The sequence below is a fragment of the Cetorhinus maximus genome, chromosome 2, assembly GCF_964194155.1.
Source record: "Cetorhinus maximus chromosome 2, sCetMax3.hap1.1, whole genome shotgun sequence".
Taxonomy (NCBI): domain Eukaryota; kingdom Metazoa; phylum Chordata; class Chondrichthyes; order Lamniformes; family Cetorhinidae; genus Cetorhinus; species Cetorhinus maximus.
The window spans coordinates 150953724-150974661 of record NC_135880.1 but is presented as its reverse complement, the minus strand read 5'-3'; the positions used below and the strand labels follow the sequence as shown (position 1 = coordinate 150974661).

General features: G+C 40.6%; 1 protein-coding gene across 4 annotated transcripts in view; it reads left to right on the top strand.

Moving 5' to 3' along the window:
- Positions 1 to 12618, top strand: part of LOC144698702 (adhesion G protein-coupled receptor L3-like) — an 891299-nt gene extending 878681 nt beyond the window's left edge. For 3 of the 4 annotated variants that reach the window (XM_078570511.1, XM_078570510.1, XM_078570509.1), the window contains one exon: positions 10093 to 12618. In XM_078570511.1, the coding sequence (XP_078426637.1) occupies positions 10093 to 10895 (803 nt within the window). In that variant the 3' untranslated portion in view covers positions 10896 to 12618. Of the gene's footprint in view, positions 1 to 4561; positions 4691 to 10092 lie in introns of all 4 variants that reach the window. The other variant, XM_078570512.1, reaches the window with a different exon arrangement.
- The last annotated feature ends 8320 nt before the right edge of the window (positions 12619 to 20938 follow it).

Genomic DNA, 20938 nt, shown 5'->3' with positions numbered 1-20938 from the left:
GGGGTGGGGCCCATTGGACGACGCGTAAAATGACGCGCGGTGACGTCGGGGGGAACTCCCGACGTCATCCCGCCCAATTTAAATTTTCAGGAAGGCGGAAGCGCAGCCAAATCAGCTGTCTGCCCACTGACCTGTCAATGGCCAATTGAGGCCATTGACAGGGTCCATTGAGTACTTAAAGGACCTGCCCGTCCAACCTTAAGGTTGGCGGGCTGGCCAGGAGCCCTGGCGGGAATTACAAAAAACATGAAACATCATCCACCAGCGGGATGAGGTTTCATGTAGGCTTTAAAAAATTTAATTAAAGATTTTGTAAAAATTATGGACATGTCCCAACTCATTGTCACATGAGGGGACATGTAAGGGAAATTTTATTTTTCTATTTTTGTCTTTTTTACATTTAGAGCCGATCTCCCTGAGGCAGCACTTAGCCTCAGGGAGATGAGTGCACTCTTTCGTGCGCATGCGCGAAAGAGCGCACTCCCGATTTTGGGAGCCCCCCACCGCCCACACAGGGAGCGCATAGCACTTCTGTGCAGACGTCAAGCTGGGCAGGCCTTAATTGGCTCACCCAAGTAAAATGGCGGCACGCCTCCAATCGGGGGCACCGATCAGAAGCACGCCCGTATGCGCCCGCCCATCAACTTTTTCTCCCCCCCCCACCCCCAAACGGGGGGAAAATTCAGCCCATTATAAATGTTCATGCAGATGCACTGCAACAACTCACCAAGGCTCCCTCAACAGCACCTTCCAAATCTGTGACCTCTACCACCTAGAAGGACAAGGGCAGCAGATGCATGGGAACACCACCACCTGCATGTTCCCCTCCAAGCCACACACTATCCTGACTTGGAAATATATCGCAGTTCCTTCATTGTCGCTGGGTCAAAATCTTGGAACTCCCTTCTTAACACCTTCTTAACTCCCTTTCTGCACCACATGGACTGCAGCAGTTCATGAAGGCAGCTCATCATCACTTTCTCAAGGGGCATTTAGGGGTGGGCCATAAATGCTGGCTGAGCCTGTGAAAGAATGAAAAAAAATTGACTGTAATTGTAAAAGTAGTGAGTAACATACGGCATTGGAAGAAACAGGTTTGTTTTGCTCTTTATGTAATGTCAATTTTGTATGGTCATGTAATGTATATTTATGAATTTTATGAGTAAAGTATATTTTTGGAAAACAAAATTTAAGAGTTAAGGAAGATCAGGGGCTGCAGTGAAGATCAAGAAACCACCAGGTTACGGTACTGCCAAAATTCCACTATTCTTCCTCCATCAATATTCCTCACCTCGTGCTTTGCAGTGTACAGTTTCACAGTGTCTCACAGGTTGCCATCTTTCATGTGGATAATCTCTGGACAGCTATTTAATGTTGAACCAACGCAGCTGTCTCTAACTGACACTACCCTCATGTGGCACTGAAACCTTGGCTTTAGTGATCAATGGTGGGTAGAAGTTAGGAGTCAGAGCCATGGCTTATGTGTTTCCTATCCATCCAACACATATCACACACTATCAACCCAGTTGAAATCAGCTGACTGAGTTCGATTCAAGGATCAAATCTGGGACCAAATCGTGGGGCTAGTTTTTTTACTAAACAGCGGGATGAGGGAGGCGGACCCAGAAGTGTGCAAGACTGTTCAGTCCTGCCCCTGCACCCCCCCCCCCACCCATTATTTAATTACACCGAATAAAATGTGTTGCGGCCAATTACCAGCTGCCCAGCGGTATGCAGCTTGTATGTGGCTTGCTTCCCAACCACAACCCTTTCCCCTTGCTCCTTTCCAACCTTACAGTTAGATGCCACAATATAGTCAACTCTTGTGGCTTTGAATTAATATAAAAAATAATATAGCGATGGATTTTTGTTGCAGCTACATTCACAGTGGAGTATGAATCACACCTTGTTGTGAATACCTAACTTGAGGGATCAGAGAATTGGCACTGAAAGCCAGGACGTCATGCAGCAGAGGGGTAATGCCACAGTCACGGCTAGAAATGTAAAGGACCCTGCTCTCAGGATCAGTCTTTGTTATTCATTAAAGGCGCAAAAAAATTTTTTTTAGATGTCATTTAAGATCACACAGTCATTACCACCCTTCCCACCAGAATATGCTGGTACATTTAATGTTGATCCCGGTGGCAAGCCTTTTCTACCGCCCTTGTGCCACCTCATTTTCACTGGTGTAAAATACTTTTTTACATCTGATGCCTCAAAAAATGCAGCTGGCAATGAAAATTTGCAGACAATTGGGTTGTTGTTAACTTAATAGCTTGTTAATGATTTCAAAATGATGGACAAGCTGCCAGTTTCAGTGCCCATGCATGATCTGTATTATCTAAGACTGGCGTGATGACATTGGGTTGCTAATCCGATGTCATCAGTCTGAATTTTCCTTATTGCGGGGTAGGGGGTTGCAGAGGGGCAGCGCGCACAATTTGGAAGTGTAAAATCCATCCCTTGGCCTTCATAGTGGTTGGACATTTAATCACTGAACTGTAAGATGTGTTGCTTTCATTTTAATCAAAATAAATCTACTCTTTTGTTTATATTAATGAGATAATAATGTCATTACAAAAAACAAAAATGAATCACAATAATCTAAAATATGAATGTGTTGTAGCTTTCAATTTCTTCTTTCCCTAGTTAATCCCTTACCAATATGCTCAATGTGCCATGACTTCCAATACAACTGCTTAAATCATTCAACTCTTATTCATAGAGAACATAGATGAAACACCATCCTTTATAGTGACCCTCCAAACAAGATAGATTTTCAGAGACCTCCAAGAACCTCAGTGTAATAGAATGGCCTACTCTATTTGTTCATAGGTTTGTGTTATAAGCTTTGTTTTTGACAAAAGGTTTTCAAAGCAGTGGTTTAACTTTGTTCCCATTCGTGTTTACTGTGATGAGTGATAGCACAAGTGCTTTGTGCTGTGATGTGATAGGCTGCTGTGATATTTTCCCCTTAACACATTAGAGTTGGCATCAATATACTGCCACATACATTAAACTAGTGCAGGGTTCAAATTTTGTTCAGTTTATTTATCTAATTTTTGCAATCTCCATGAAAGAGAACCCGACTGCAACAAAACCTGTCAAGAAAATTAATGAAAGTGTTATTTTATTGGATGTAATTTTCTATTAAATATGGCTAGTTGGCACAAAACCCATGCTGCAGAATTAAAGTTTGAAAACATGTAGTGGATGTTATATTTTACAGGCAATTTCCTTTTGTTTGAGTAATATATGAGTAAATGTAAAACTGCCAGATGCAATCATCCATCCAATTTACTAATGATGTAAGGTATTTGTAACCCGGTATTTATGTGTGTGATGAAGATGGCAGCACAATGGATGGAATATTCTTTAACATTTTGAATAAAGAAAGACGAATAATAGTTTTTGGATTACAAAGCTATTTGAACTTAATTGGATAAGTTTAAAGTGGTAAGTTTAAAGGTTTTCAACACCACTTAAAGTATTTTCAAAGGGAGCAATATAGTTTGTCAAAAATATGTTCACCACGTGACCTATAAATAACAAATAATTTGATTTACGGTTGAGCACGTGGGCTGTTGGTACACAACTCAGATACTTCTGTGTGTGCTAATGACATAAGTAAATTTCAAGAAGGGGTATAATACATTGTGGGGCACCTAACCTTGTTTGGACTTGATTTTTATTGAGTTGAGCCAGGACCTATCAAGATTTGAATTCACAGCCAAACCTATACGACAGAGAACATGTTCTATTTATTAAATTTTAGATGTGCTTTAAATTCAGCTCCTATCAGATCTTCAGAGCGAACCCAAATTAACAGTCTCCACAGAAATTGGTTTTCAGTGACAGTCCTGTGAGAGCATCCAGCGCAGTCCTATGGAAATGCACAAATCCCATACTCTGAAACACAGCCTAAATCTGAAGCATTTATCTCCTTAATCTAAACATGACAAATACAAAGTACTGTCTGCAAAAGTGCATTCTTTGACTGTGATACTTACATATGGTTGAGGTTGACTCATGTTTTTAAGTTTTGTGGAGTCCATATCCCTTGTCTTCTGCTTTATTATCTATAAATCCATATTTCTTCAGAGATGTCACTGCTGTATTTCTCAACTGTGCTTTGGTCTTGGGAAAATTGAAGTAATAAACTATGAAACCTTTTAAGCTGTTGCTGCAAATTGGAACTGAAATTATTAAAGTTACCGGAAAAAGATCAATTCAATTGCAAGTTTTTTTCTTTGAGGGACTTGAGATTACAATTTGCCTGTGGGTAAATCCAAGAAATCAAGTAATAACTCTGGTTAAATATCTTTGTTTTATAGAATAGGTTATAAAGGAAACAAACATGTATCATGTTAGCCCATTTGCAGATGCATTTACATTGTCTAAAGCATTTTTTTTTGTAAACCTCAGCATTCCAGGTCTGACTGTATTCAGCTTGTTGTTAAAAAATGTGACTTCAAGTTTTACCATTAAGAATATTTTATTTTTCTACATTTGCCTGATTGATCTTTTTCTTTGTTTGTCTTTCTCCGTCTGGCTGCTCCAGGGGCTATGGCTAACCATCTAATAACCAATGCTCTTCTTCGTCCTCATGGCACTAACAATCCCTATAACACATTGCTTGGGGAATCTGCAGTCTATAACAACCCCTCAGTCAGCATGTACAACACACAAGGTGTGCTACTCTGAATATTTCGCTAAGCTATAATGGCGGTACCCCATCTCTGGTCTCTGGAGGCTGTATTCCAAAAAACAAGTTTGATGTAAAATAAATCACAACAAAATATTTGAAAATTTCAATTTAATCCCTCTACTTCACAGTGACCAATGATCATCAGTTGCTGCAAGTATTAATTTTTCACCAATTTTTGATCCATCTGTTTTGGGTGGAAGATTAATTTGTTTCTTGCTTTGAAGCTTAAAAAGCTGTCTCTCACCAGTTTACCAATATACAGTCAAACCTCATTTTAGGACACAATTGTCTTAAATTTATATTTTTCTAACCCATTTTGCCAGCTCTTAATTGAAGCTGCGTGTAAAATTCAATAACTAGAGTTTTTAGAATGTTCCACTAGTTGTGGTAAGGAGGCTTGACTGCATATATTGTTACGCATTTAACATTTTCTTTAGAGTCATAGAGTTTTACAGCATGCAAAGAGGCCCTTCAGCCCATCATGTCCCCACCAGTCATCAAGCCCCTATCTACTCTAATCCCATTTTCCAGCACTTGGCCCGTAGCCTTGTATGCTGTGGCATTTCAAGTATTCATTGAAATACTTCTAAACTATTGTGAGGGTTCCCGCCTCTACCACCCTTCCAAGCAATGAGTTCCACATAACCCCCACCCTCTGGGTGGAAAACCTTTTCCTCAAAACCCCTCTAAACCTCCTGCCCCTTACCTTAAATCTATGCACCTGGTTATTACCCCTCTGCGAAGAGGAAAAGTTTCTTCCTATCTACCCATCTATGCCACTCATAATTTTGTACCCCTCAATCAGGTCTTCCCTCAGCATTCTCTGCTCTAAGGAAAATAACCCCAGCCTACCTAATCTCTCTTCATAGCTGAAACGCTCCAGCTCAGACAGCATCCTGGTGAATCTCCTCTGCACCCTCTCCAGTGCAATCACATCCTTCCTATAGTGTGGCAACCAGAACTGCACACAGTACTCCAGATGTAGCCTAACTAACCCTTTATACAGGACCATCATAACCTCCCTGCTTATGTATTCAGTGCTTCGACTAATAAAGGCAAGTATCCCTTATGCCATCTTAACCACCTTATCCACCTGTCCTGCAGCCTTCAAGGGCTTATGGACATGTACACCAAGGTCCCTCTGATCCTCTGTACTTCCTAGGGTCCTACCATTCATTGTGTACTCCCTTGCCTTGTTAGTCCTCCCAAAATGCATCACCTCACATTCTCACTTTCTACAAGTGTCTTTTGAACTTCTATCCAAATTAGTTTTGGATGTAAGCTGAGGAAGCCAGTGGAAAATGTGTCCTTTTGTAAAGTAGCTGCCTTTCTGATCATCTGGCTTGAACATATGTGGAGGAGAGGTCCTGAAAACTACTAATGAAATGTCTAACAATATGTATGGTAACATTGGTGTGATGGGACGAAAGTATTAGACTTTAGATAGCTACAAATTTAGATAGTTATTCAGTACAGCCTCTATAGGCCAATCAAAGGGGTCTTATATTTTACAACCCTTTCACCAGTACAGGTATCAATTTAAACATCAATCTCAATCTACCTTTCCAATATGTTGCAATGTTCTATATAAATATCAACAAAACTATATGTAAACAAAGCTGTGTCAGTTGATAGCTGACTTGATTACAATGAGCCGGTGAAAGGGTTGCTGTCTTTTTGAAACAGTTATTCAAAATATATATAGGTGGTTCTGAAGTGAGTAGTACAAACACATTGTTGTCATTTAAATTGTGCAATTGTTTCCAGCTTAAAAGCATTTAAATTAATCATTTATTATGTGTAGTGAAGATGGGATTTGTTAGATACTTTCTGCATACCATCAATCTATTTGCTTTTATTCATGTTTCTTCTACTGTCGCTGTATGCTTACTTGTGTTTTTTCTTTCCTTTTCTTCATGCTGTCCTTTAGAGCCCTACAGAGAGACAAGTATGGGAGTAAAACTAAACATTGCCTATCAAATGTAATTTTTTTAGTTACCATTCTCTTCCAGCCAAATCTAGGCGATAACTGTGGTATAACACTAGTTGATCAAGAAGATTTTTTGAAACTGAAGACATGTTTATAGATATATTTTAGTTAGCATTCTCATTCAGCTTTGTATCCAAACTTATTCAGTTGAATTCCAGTAAGTTTGAATAAATCTAATTAGGAAGCTTCAGCAGGAGGATACTCTATTCTACAGTATTGTTCCTCGTCCCTTTTTACCCCCAAATATCTGTTAATTTTTGATTGGGTTCAAGTAGTCTGACTTCCATTCTCAATGGATTGTTTCATGACCAGAAAAGGTACTTTCTGCAAAGGGATATACAGAGTGGTTGAGACTTCAAATGACTCAGTGAATGAAAAAACAATTTTAATTACTTTGCCTGCAAGTGTTTTTGCCTTAACCTTTGATACTGAGTGGAAACTATATAAAAATATCCACTGTGTGCCCAGGCACATCCGTGTTTAAAATGAAGATTTGACACAAAAATGGTAAGCTCCGTGATGTTCAGAATTACGTGCATCTGAATTGAATATTCAAAGATTCCACTCAACTTTTTTTCCTGAGAAATGTGGACAGTATACACACATACTTCAGTCTTTGGTGGACCCAAGTTGAATTTGAGCATCAGGTTATTGAAATGAGAAATTGCCCATCTATCCATGATGAGAATATGCGTTAGAATGACCTGGTGCACATGGTATTTATTGAATTTTAATTAATCACATGGATCTCTGTGCTTAGTGCACGTGAATTCGGATGGTCCATTGAGGTGGTTAAGCCTTCAGAAATGCATCTGTGACTAGGGGAAGAGGGGAAAAATTTGGCCTTTCAAATTGTGTAGAAGTACCTGTATACTGGATAAATAAATGTTTTCATTTAGGAAATTAACCAGATAATATTTATCTATCTAGATTGGTTAACTCCATCACATTGATCAAGGGTGTGAAATACATTTTAAAGGAGTCCCACTACAACCCTTTACAGTCTAATGAGAGCAGCAACCTTGAGCAGAAGCTGCTTTCATTGAGAAAAAAAATTGTTTCTTTTCATTTGAATTTGAAAATGCTTTTTCTCCAATTGTACTAACTGGAACCATTTTGTGTACATTATTACTTTCAAACGGAGGGTCTTGCTGTTGATTGAGGATTTCATCTTTGTCAGTCAGCTCTGTTTGTAATTATGTATATACATGCACCATTGTGCTTCTTAATTTGTCTGTGGCTTATGTGTCCAGTTAGATGTGCAACAATTTTTTGAAATCTAGGTAATCAATATAATCAATTAAATTAAAAATAATTATTTTCAAGTTTTGGCATTCAAAGAAAAGCTTCTTTATTTTGCAAAAATCATGCAGTACACATGCTTTGCTGGTTACCATTTCTAATTAAAAAATTTCTAAAGTGAAGTGCATAGCAAATATGAATTTGAATTTCTCTTTCAATACATAATTCTATATAATATCCATGTCCATCCTGCATCTTTTCTTCTTCTTGCTCTGCATTAATATCATTAAACTTGATACTGTAGTGAAGGAAGCTTTCAATTGATCTTTAGCCTCAATTAATTCAACCTTTTGATATGTTTTGAAACATGTATTCAGTTATGTCAACTCAAAATTTCCTATTTATTCAAAAGCTGCATATCACACCTTTCAGTTTGATCCTTTTATAGTCCATCACTTAATTGTGTAACCTATGATTTCAATGATGAATACTGAAGCTCACTGCCAAAAGCTTTCTTTTTATTCTTTCACAGGATGTGGGCATCGCTGCTAGGCCAGCATTTATCACCCGTCCCTAATTGCTCTTGAGAAGGTGGTGGTGAGCCACTTTCTTGAACTGCTGTAGTCCATGTGGTGCAGGTACACCCATAGTGTTGTTAGGGAGTGAGTTCCAGGATTTTGACCCAGCGACCCAGAAACAGGGATATAGTTCTAAGTCAGAATGGTGTATGGCTTGGAGGGGAACTTGCAGGTGGTGGTGCTATCATGGATCTGCTGCCCTTGTCCACTTCTAGCTGGTAGAGGTTGCAGGTTTGGAAGCTGTTGTCGAAGGATAGCAGAAGATTGTTGAATACGTATACATGATGCATTGATATTTGAATTGATAATTATTGGGGTTTATCTCAAAGTCCCAGGCTGATCATGGGACTTTGATACCTCAGTCCCTCAAACAACAGAATGGCAAAGATATATTGTTAATATACTTTATATCATTAAATTTGCCTGTTGGATTCAATGAAAAGGATTGCCCCTTGTTGGTTACTGTAGAAACAAGAGTAGGCCATTCAATCCCTTGAGCCTTCTTCACCATTCAGTTAGAAAATGGCTGATCTGTACCTAAACTCCATTTTACCCATCTTAGCTCCATATCCCCTATTTACCCCAACCAAATAAAAGTCCATAAATATCAGTTTTGAACAACAACTTGTATTTATATAGCATTTTTAACAACATAAAGAATACCAACGTACCTCAGGAGTGTTCTAAAGCAAAGTTGACAACCAGTCACATAAGGAAATATTAGGACAGATGACCAAAAGCTTGGTCAAGAAGGTAGGTTAAAATGACTGTCTTGAACGAGGAAAGTGAAGTAGTTAGGCTGAGAGGTTTAGGGAGGGAAATCCGGAATTTAGGGCCATGATCAATGGTGCACCAATTAAAATTTGGGACGTACTAGAGGCCAGAATTAGAGGAGTGCAGATATCTTGTAGGGTTGTGGGGCTGGAGGAGATTCCAGAGAAAGGGAGGAGTAGGGCCATGGAGGGATTTAAAAATAAGGGTAAAAATTCTAAAACGAAGGCGTTGCTTAACCAGTGTCAGCGAGCGCAGAATGATGGGTGAAGGGGACTTAGCAAATTAAGACATGGCAGCGGGGTTTTGGATGACCTCAAGTTTGCAGAGAATGAAAGCTCCAATTAACTCAGCACCCACAGCCTTCGAGGGAAAGAATTCAAAATTTCTACTATGCCTTGCATGAAAAAATGTTTCCTGATTTAACTAAGATTTGGTGATTATGCTCCTTTTCTCTTGATTCCCCCCAAAGTAAGTACATTCTCTATACATAATCTATTTTTCCAAAATACCTTCATACTCCCCAGCATGTCATGGAGTTTCTCTTTCCTGAATATCGTAAACAATGCTGTGAAAATGGTATATTGTTTTATATTGCACTTTTTGACCTTGTGATTATATTTAATTAATTTATTAGAGGTTATATTGATTCCTGAACCGTTTGAAATGATTGTTGCACTATTAATATGAAAGTTTTAGCATACCTAGCCTGTTACCCGAGATGCTGTGATCTCCCTTTCATTCCCAGAAGTAGCCAATAATTATAGTCATGGCTAATGAGATTCCTTTGTCTTATCTTTCAGAGGTGTTGCTGAACAATGCCAGGGATACAAGTGTCATGGATACTCTACCACTGAATGGTAACCATGGCAACAGCTACAGTATTGCCAGTGGAGAATACCTGAGTGATTGTGTGCAAATTATTGACCGTGGGTACAACCACAATGAAACAGCTTTAGAGAAAAAGATCCTGAAAGAACTCACTTCCAACTACATCCCTTCCTATCTGAATAACCACGAGCGCTCCAATGAACAGAACAGGAACCTCATGAACAAACTAGTGAACAACATTGGAAACAGCAGTGAGGACGATGCAATTGTTCTCGATGATGTAACTTCATTTAACCATGAAGAAAGCTTAGGACTGGAACTCATTAGAGAGGAGTCGGATGCCCCTTTGTTGCCACAAAGGGCGCATTCAGTAGAAAACCATCAGGCCCATCAGTATCCCAACAGAAGACGGATCCCTCAAGATCAAAGTGAGAGCTTTTTTCCTTTGCTAACCAATGAGCACACAGAAGAACTGCAGTCACCCAACAGGGATTCTCTCTATACCAGCATGCCTGCTTTGGCAGATGTGCCCATGACAGACGGTAGTGCCCCTCAGACCCAAAGCGCTCCTCCACCAACTAAAAGTAATGATGGTGACGATGTGTATTATAAAAGTATGCCGAACCTGGGCTCCAGGAATCATGAACAGCAGCTTCACACTTACTACCAGCTAGGACGTGGAAGCAGTGATGGATTTATAGTTCCTCCCAATAAAGAAGGCTCCTCACCTGAAGGAAATTCAAAAGGACCATCACACTTGGTCACTAGTCTATAGGGGCAAAGACTAACCCTGGATAGCTTGTTCTGATTTCCCAGAAGCAAGTGAAACGATGTGTGTATGCTTGAATCTAAATGCTGTTGATAAACTGCTGAACTACTTTGAGAAGTTTTTATTCAGACCAACCTAGCAAGGCACTGCGTGGGAAGCAGCTGATAAGGAAATAGTCTGTTTTAAGGCAAAAAAATAAAATATTACTGAACTGATTGAGAGGTTTGGACATGTATATTGAAATGACATTCAGTTTTGCTCCCTTCAATAATGCTAAATTTTTAGCCTTTTTTCTCTAGTCTCTATTTTCTCGAGGACTTCTAACTGAGGCTTGGTGTAGGTCAGTGCCAGCTGTACTGGTGCAAGGGTATGGATTGCTTTCTTTTTTTCTTGTTTTTATTACCACTGTATATCAGTCGTGGCGCTCTCTCACAACTTAGATGAGTTGCAGTTTATCCAGCTGCAGATTTCCTACAATCTAAAGGAAACCTCTCCAATCTCCAAGAAAGGGAACTATTCAAATTATATGCTAGACACATATTTTGTTTTGCTGTAATAATTCTGATTATAAAACTAATGACAAAAGAATTTTGAACTGTTTCTATGTACAGACACTCAGCATTGCACATATATTGTAGTATGCTTTTTTCCTCCAAACTTATGTCCCTGTTGATGTAGTGAACAAGACAGTTTTTGTTGTGCTGGTCTTGCAAGTTTTGTCTTGCCAGTAGGAGCAGTGTTTTTTCCATAAGTCTTTCTGTTGGGCTTTTTTTCCCTGACAGTTCCTCTGAGGACCACAGTTTATAAAGCTCATTTTATAGTGAGGTGATCACAAATACTAAGAAAAAAGAAGTTTTTTAAAAAACTGTTTTAGGTTTTTCTCACTGTGTATTTTGAAGTGAAGTCATGTTTTTTGCCAGCAAAAAAAATTTAAAAATTAGGATTTACAGCAGGTACATTTTTGTTTACAATGCACTATGTTATTCATAAATGTGATCAGCAATGAAAGTCCACAAAGGGAGCTAGGCACTCTTCTAGACACCAAGGAGTCTTGGTAGAAAATAGTGGAACTCATGCATGTGGAAAAATAAAACGTAGAAACATTTTTGTGTTAAATCTAGTCAAAGCACTAGGCACTTGTACCGTGGTGGTAAAAAATATTGACTTATTAAAATGAAAGTTATTTTGAAGTGAAAAAAAGATGAACTCTCGATCTTTTCTTCTTTCCTTCCCTCACAGGAAATTTATTTATTTGACATTAATTAGTTGATGTAGGCATCCCTTTAGTAATGCTCATAGCAGCACAATTTGTCATTCCTTTTTTTTAATTTATGATCCATTTTGTATGGTTTCCAAGTTGAATGACATCATTACTAATATTTGTTGTAAAAGTGAATCTTGTTTGCCAACAAATAAATGACTGATTACAGATTTACAAAATCTGAGTTGGCTTAAGATGATTTTTGTTTCTTCATAATGATTGATATGAGCTGTGCCGTACATTTGCCCAACTAACCTGTTGTCACTTAACTTCTTTTGAATTGCTCACAATGTTTTATTATGAATTGTTTGGATCCATCATGCATTACCATTTACACTTGTGAAAGGGAAGGATGCAACTTTACAGATTTATCCATCTATACAGTCTAATTGACATGGTTGCTAGAAATGGTTTCACTTTCTGCTTTCCAGTTCACTATCTATATTAAACCATAATTTTCTCTGTGGGCATGTCTGTTGTTACCTTCTGTTTATATAACTTTCCATATTAACCCATGCACCTCACTTGTAAATTCCAAACCTTATTTTTATAACACCATGGGCTGAATTTTTCCGTTGGCGAGAAGGGGGCAGGGCCCGCTCGCCAACGCAAAAATGATGTCGGGGGGAACCCCCGATGTCACCCCACCCCATTTAAATCTTCAGGAAGGCGGGGGCACAGCAAAATCAACTGTCCGGTCAACGACCTGTCAATGGCCAATTGAGGCCATTGACAGGATAATTAAAACAATTAAAGGACCTGCCCGTCCAACCTTATGGTTGGTGGGCAGGCCAGGAGCCCTGGCGGGCTTCTGAAAAAACATGAAACCTCATCCATGTCGGTTTTTAAAAAGTTTATTAAAGTTTTTGTGCACTTTATTAACATGTCCCATCTCGTGTGACATTGTCACATGAGGGGATATGTTAATGATTTTTTGATTTTTCTATTTTTAAACTTTGAAAGCCTTTCAGTGATCTCCCTGAGGTCATTAGCTTAGCATCAGGGAGATGTGCGCTCTTTCGCACATGCGCGAAAGAGCGTACTCTCGCATTTGGGGAATCCCCCCTCCATCCGCACAGGAAGCGCATAGCGCTTCCCAGCGGACATCACGCTGGGCGGGCCTTAATTGGCCTGCCCACACAAAATGGCGGCGCGGCCCATTTTGGTGGCAGCGATCAGCTGCCCGCCCGCTGCCAAGTCGGTCTGGCCCGCCAACCCGTCGAGGGCAAAATTCAGCCCCATGTGTTTTCCAGTTTTTCTTTCCTAACTGTTGCCCTCCAGAAACAGCAATTCCAGCAACAGGCAAATTTGATAACAATTGCCTTTTTCATAGAATTACATAGAATATGCAGCACAGAAAAGGGCCAATTAGCTTAACTGGTCCATTCCAGAGTTAGCCTCCTCCCATCCCAATTCATCAAATCCATAATGCAGGTATTGTATGGCACATTTGGTCATTTTTTAGTACAAAAGCAAAATACTGCAGATGGTGGAAATCTGAAATAGAAACAGAAAACGCTGGCAATAGCCAGCAAGTCCGGTGGCATCTTTGGAGAGAGGAAATGGTAATGTTTCAGGTCAATGGCCTTTCATCAGAACTGGGAAAAGTTAGATATGTAATAGGTTTTAAGCGAGTGAAAGGAGAAAAAGTGGCAAAATGAACAAAGGGTGAAGACAGGAGACATTAAATGACAGAAGTGTTCATGGTCCAAGGCCAAAGGAAATGGTAATGGGATAAGTAAAGAAACAGTGATGACTCAAGTCGAAATGTGAATGGGAGAATCATGAACAGCTGTCTTTTGAAAGAGAGAAAAAACAAAACCAGTAAAACTGGGGCAGAGGTTACTATCTCAATTGTTGAATTCAACGTTGAGTCCGGAAGGCTGCAAAAATGCCCAACTGAAACATGGGGCAGAATGTTGCCCTTGGCATGAGGGGTCGGCAGGGGCAGTCAGAAGCCGACCGGTGCCCACGACTGGCAGCGCACCACGATTTTACACAGCGGGCCAATTAAGGCCCGCCCAGCATGATACGCAAGTGGCAGTGCTGAGCACTGCCTGTGCAGGTGGGGGGATGAGAGCGAGCAGGCCTATTGCACAGTTTGCGCATGCACACGAAAGAGCACTGCATAATCTTCGTGAGGCACAGAGCTGCCTCAGGGAGATGAAGAATGTATTGAAAAAATTAATAAACAACAGAAAAAATTAATGAAACATGTCCCCTCATGTGACTCTGCCACATAAACAGGGGCAAGTTTTTAATTAAAAATTAAAGTTTTTATTTCATTTGTATTTGATTTTGGAAACCTCATCCCGCCTGTAGATGAAGTTTCCAAAAAAATGCAAAGGCCTCTTGGCCTTTTCACCTGCCGGTCAACCATTAGGTTGAATGGGCAGTGAAAAATTCAGCACAATTGTTAACTTAATAGGCCTTTTAATTGTCGGCGAGCACGCTGCCGACTCCGGAGTGTGCCCGCCAACCGAATTATCACTAGAGTGCGCGTTGACGTCGGCACACTCAGCCGACGTCAACATACTTTATTTCACACTCCAGCATGTCGGGCGCACGCCTGCATACCGAGCGAAAAATCCTGCCCATGAGCTATTGTTCCTTGAGCTACATTGAGTGTCATTGGAACAGTGCAGGAGGCTGACAACATAGCAGTCAGAGTGGGAGCAAAATGGAGAATTAAAATGACAGGCAGCAGGAAACTCGGGCTCATGCTTGCAAATTGAAGGGAGGTGATCTGCAAAGGAGTCAGCCAATCCTTTTTCGTCTGCCCAGGAGATCGTATTGTGAGCAGTGAATACAGTGTATTAAATTAGAAGAAGTAGTACAAATAAATCACTGTTTCATCTGGTGGGAGTGTTTGTGGACTTGGACAGTTAGGAGAGTGGAGGTAAAAAGGCAAGTGTTGCATTTCCTGTATTTATATGGAAAGGTGCCAAAATGTAGGTAAGCGTTTTGAGGGTGAAGAGTGGACCAGGGTATCACAGAGTGAATGGTCCCTTCAGCATGCTGAAAGGGGAGGGGAAGATGTGCTTGGTTGTAGCATCACTCTGGAGGTGGTGGAAATAGCAGAGGATGACCCCTTGAATACAGAGGCTGGTAGGATGGAAGGTAAGGATAAAGGGAAACCCTACCATGGTTCTGAGAGGAAAGGGAAAGAGTGAGAGCAGAGGTTTCCTGCACCCCTCAATTCCACTTCCTACGGCACCTTTCCATGCAACATTGTCCGTTCACCATCCAAGGCCTCAAACATTCCTTCTTGATGAAACAGTGATTTACTTGTAACTGGTTCAATTCAGCATATGATATGCTGCTCATGATGCAAACTCCTCTAAATTGGGGAGACCAAATGCAGGTTGTTTGACACCTTTGCAGAACACCTCCATTAAGTCCACAAGCAACAAGAACATAGGAGTAGGCCATTCAGCCCATCAAGCCCGTTCTGCCATTCAATATGATCATGGCTGATCATCCACTTTAATGCCTTTTCCCACACTATCCCCATATCCCTTCATGTCATCGGTATTTAGGAATCTGTTTATCTCCGCTTTAAACATGCTCAATGCCTGAGCTCCCAGTCACCTGTCATTTTAATTTTCCACCTTGCCCCCATTCTGACTTATCTGTCCTTGGATTCCTGCACTGTTCCAATGAAGCTCAATATCAGCTTGAGGACTAGCACCTCGCCTTTTAATTAGGCACTTTACAGCCTTCTGGACTCAACTTTGAGATCAACAATTTCAGTAGCCTCTGCTCTTTCTTTGTTTCTTTTTCTTTTTGGTTTGATTTACTGCTCTTATTTTTCACCTTCCTTGGCTTTCAGACAGCAGCTGTCCATCATTCTGCCGTGCACACCTCCTGTAGACATATCTTGTGTTTCATTACTTGTCCTATTACCACATAATTTGGCCTTGCATCATAAATCCTTTTTTTCAAATTTAATCTCTCCTGCTTTCCACACGATCACAGATTCTTCCTACTCTCCCCACTTTCATTTACTTCAATTCTATTTCATTTTTAACTTTTCCCAGTTCTGATGAAAGATCATCAACCTGAACGTTTTTCTCTCTCCACAGATGTTGGCTGACCTGCTGAGTATTTCCAGCATTCTCTATAGTTATCTTTTAATTCTGATTTTAACAACCCGAGAGCCTGTGTAGCTGTGTCAGCTGCAGCAGTGAGATTAAAGGAGAAGTATCTTGTATTTAGAGGCATCTTTCACAACCTCAGCACATCCAAAAGTGCCTTTGAAGTGTAGTGACTTGTATTGTAGGAAATACAACAACCGTTTTGCAAACAGCAATGTCACACAATAAATTCTGTCTAGGACTCCAGCGACACCTTCTCTGCTCTTCAACATAGTGCTATGAGATCTTTTACATCCACCTGTGAGGGCAGATTGGGCCTCATTTTAACTTCGCTGAAAATCACCACCTCTAACAGTGCAACACTCTTGGCATTGCGCTTGATTGTCAGCCTGAAACCAAGTTTCATTGTTCTTTGAAAATTGATATTTTATTTGTTCAATATACATATTTTTTTGGAATTTTACAGTCTTGTTAGTGATGTTTGCAGTGTCCCTGGTTTTTCACAAGAAAGGAATGTGACATGAACAACCAAACCTGTAAGACCAGACAGATGAAATGAGGACCCCCAAGACAAAAATAAACCATCAACAGACTGATCAATACCTTCACCTGTCAATCTTGTTTGAAGCTTTCGAAATATGATGCTCTTTATTTATTTGACCAATATTCTAAATGGTATCCTAAAATTCTCTTGAACTAACTGCATTTGACACTTGAGATTTTATACTGAATCCTATGGGGAGGATTTTGCCCTCATTGGGCGGGTTCGGCAGAGGTGGACCAGGACGGTCAGCAAGCTGACCGCCACCCGCGATCGGGGTTGGACCGCGATTTCATGCTGGCGGGTCAATTGAGGCCCACCCAGCGTGAGTCGCGTGTGGTAGCGCTCAGTGCTGCCTGTATGGGGAGGGGTGAAAGGTGAGCACGAACTTTGTGCATGCTTGAAAGTCTCCCTGAGGCACAGAGCTGCCTCAAGGAGATGAACATTTTTTAAAATAAAAAATAAAGGTATCTAAAATGTTATAAAACATCTCCCCTCATGTGACAGAGTCACATGAGTGGGGACATGTTATTAATTAAACTTTAAAGTTTTTATTTAATTTTATTAGCTGTTGGAAACCTCATCCCGCTCATGGATGAGGTTTCCTAAAAATCCTTTCCACCTGCCTGCCAACCGTAAGGTTGGACGGGCAACGGAAAATAATTAATTACATTGTTAATGGCCTTAATAGGCCTTTTAATTGTTGGCGGGAGCGCTGCCGACTCCAGCCTGCGCCCACCGACCGAAATATCGCATGAGTGCGCAATGATGTCAGGACGCTCACCTGACATCATCACGTCATTTAACGTTCACTCAGGTAGGGCCTGCGCCCGCCCGCTGATCTAAATGTTCTCCCCTATATTTTTATTTATTTAGTCTTGACTCCCCTTTATGTCTCTTAAGTTCTGCATCGCACTTAATTTTTTTGCTCTTTATTACCTTTCCCTTTTTTGCATCTTATGTTCTTTTTTATTCCTATCTGTAATTCTGCATTTTGATTTCCTTTTTCAAAGTATCTAGGAAATAAGCACAGAACCAAATTTTCTTTTCCTGTACTATTAGATTTAAGCCTTATTTTTCTTTATAACTCTCCTCACCAGCTCCTCGATATCCTTCATGGGTTCCTTGAACTCATGATTTTCTTGTTGGAGTTGTACATTCAAGCAGGCTTTTGTTCCCTGGGGATTTGACCATCGGGGAAAACAACTAGCTTTCTTCACCATAATAATCTGAATGTCTGATTTGTGACAGTGCTGCCCTTAGTGTTAAAATCAATTGTCGCAAACATTTATTAGTTTAGGAGTTGGTTTGGGAGGCAATCAATTTGGAAGGTGGCTGATATTTAAGAGCCGCAAATATGTCTTCTGACGTAAAGTAAATGTATTTTTCCATCTCTACTCCGAGCACTTTACTGTGTACTGACAACAGATTTTTCAAATTAAAAATCATTTAAAATTCCGTGATCCATCTTTGAGTTAGATTAACGTCAGGCATATCATAATTCAAGCATAGCCAAAACAGCTACTTTTCCAAAATAATGGTGAGAAGACATCCAGCAGATTTCAACTTCATTTTATTTGTATTAAATCTTATTCTCATAGGTTTCATAAACTGGATGTGTTTTTAGATGGGTTTTTTTTTTGAGTTTTGAGTCTTAGTTCAGTATTCTTCAAGAGGTTTTTTGCAATGTAATCCATTATTCACTTACAACAGCATTTCAACCAGTGCATTAGTATGTGATTGTAAGTGCACAGATTTTTGTTTTAAATACTCATGCTTTTCACTAAGATAATGAGGCTGCAGCTGGTGCTCTGGTCACAGGAGTACTGCTGTTTTGTGTTGTACATATCTGTGGTCCAGTGAGCTAACATTGGGATTTAAAGTGGCATCAGTTCATTTAAATAAAGTGTTGGTAGTCCAAGTGCAAAAGGTATCATGCACTGGAAGAGTACAGATCAGGGCCAATGTTATCTAATGCAAAAGTTCTAAAAGATGCGTTGTATACCATAACAACAGTCTGGTTACTGCAGAGAATCTACAGCAAGCTCACAGCAGGCTTCTTCATTCACAGAATCACAGTGCAGAAGAGGCCCTTCGGCCCATCAAGTCTGCACCGACACATGAGAAACACCTGATCTACCTACCTACCTATTCCCATTTACCAGCACTTGGCCCATAGCCTTGAATGTTATGACGTGCCAAGTGCTCAACCAGGTACTTTTTAAAGGATGTGAAGCAACCCGCCTCCACCACCCTCCCAGGCAGTCCAGAACGTCACCACCTCTGGGTAAAAATGTTTTTCCTCACAACCCCCCTAAACCTCCTGCCCCTCACCTTGAACTTGTGTCCCCTCGTGACTGACCCTTCAACTAGGGGGAACACCTGCTCCCGATCCACCCTGTCTATTCCCCTCATAATCTTGTACACCTTGATCAGGTCACCCCTCAGTCTTCTCTGCTCCAACGAAAACAACATTCAGTGAAGCAGCCTTGAAAACGCGGCTGTCAGAGGTCCTGCCAAGGAGGGTGCCTTTTTGGATCTAAGGGGCCATTGATGGTGACTGCTGAAGCAGTGCTGATGGAGATAAAACAGAGGAAATTTTATACAGTGAAGGAAAGAATTTTGAAGTCTTGGAAACATTATCAAAACAAACACCCTCGTAGAATCAAAGAATGCTATTGTAGTGGTGGCTGAGATTAGGCCTATCTTGCCTGAACATGCTCTTTGATACAGCTATCCAATTTGTCCTACTCCCCTGCTCTTTCCCCATAGCCTTATAATTTTATTTTTCCCTTTATGTATTTACCTGATATCCTTTTGAAAGTGAATATCTGCTTCCATCAACTTTTCAGCCAGTGCATTCTAGATCACAACTTTCCACATGTCATCTTTATTTCTTTTGACACTTGCCCTGAATTTGTTTTTTCTGGTTACCAATCATACTGCCACTGGAAACTATTTTCCTTATTTACTCTATCAAAACAATTCATGATCTCAAACACCAGCTGTGCCCAGCTTCTCCAGTCTCTCCACGTAACTGAAATCCTTCATCCCTGATACCATTCTAGTAAATCTCTTTGCACCCTTTCTAAGGCTTTGAGAGCCTTAACACGTATAAAGTGTGGTTCCCAGAAAGTAACACAATGGGGAGATTTTTAGCGAGCCCTTGGAGTCAGGAAACAAGCAAAATCAGAGAGAAATTCAGCGGGTTGGTTTGCCAACAAGTTCTTGCCTCCGATTGCTTTACCCAAAGCCGATATTTTGAGTCCGATGTCAGCAACCTGTGCATCAGCAGCGAGAGGCCAATTAAGATAGTCAAGGAAGTAACTTTCAGCAACTTTTCCACCACAATTTTGTCAGTGACACACAGACAGTATGCTGTGTCTGCATCTATCAACTCAGAGGAGGCAAGAAAACAGCAGGAAGTCATTGAGGCCTGAAAGCGATAGGCACTCAGGGCTATCAAGGCTGATATCGGCAAGGCTAAGTTCAGGAAAATGTCATTAAAGGAGCAGCTCAACAAGACTGCTGCTAATAAAATTGAAGCAGAGAGATAAATTGTTGAAGCCCACAATGACTTGTGCCATTGAGGTTCCACAGCGACATGGCCAGCTATTCTGAGCCTAGATTGTCCACTGAGAAGCTTGGGCCATGAATCAAATCAGCTGTCATGGGGAGGAGCAGGACCTGGAGAAGAGCAACAGCTGCATCCAAAAATGCAGCGCAACAGCACAGAGTGTGGCAGAGGATCAACAGATAGAGGAAGGTGCTACCCAGCCGACAGGGTGAATGGTCAAAGGGTCAGCTTCCTTGACCTGTCACTAGTATAGTCACAGACCTCTACAGCCTCTTGGAGAAAGACCTGAGGCCACAAGGTGTTGGTGGCCACCCATGGTTCCTGGTGGTCAATGTAACTATGGCACTGACCTTCTTTATATTCAGCTATTGGGGAGGCAATAGTGTAGTGGTATTGTCTCTGGACTAGTAATCCAGAGACCCAGGGTAATGCTCTGGGAACCTGTGTTCAAATCCCGCCATGACAGATGGTGGAATTTTAATTCCAGGTTTTTTTAAATTCAAAGTCTAATGAGGACCGTCAAACCATTGTCGATTGTTGTAAAAACCCATCTGGTTCACTAATGTCCTTTAG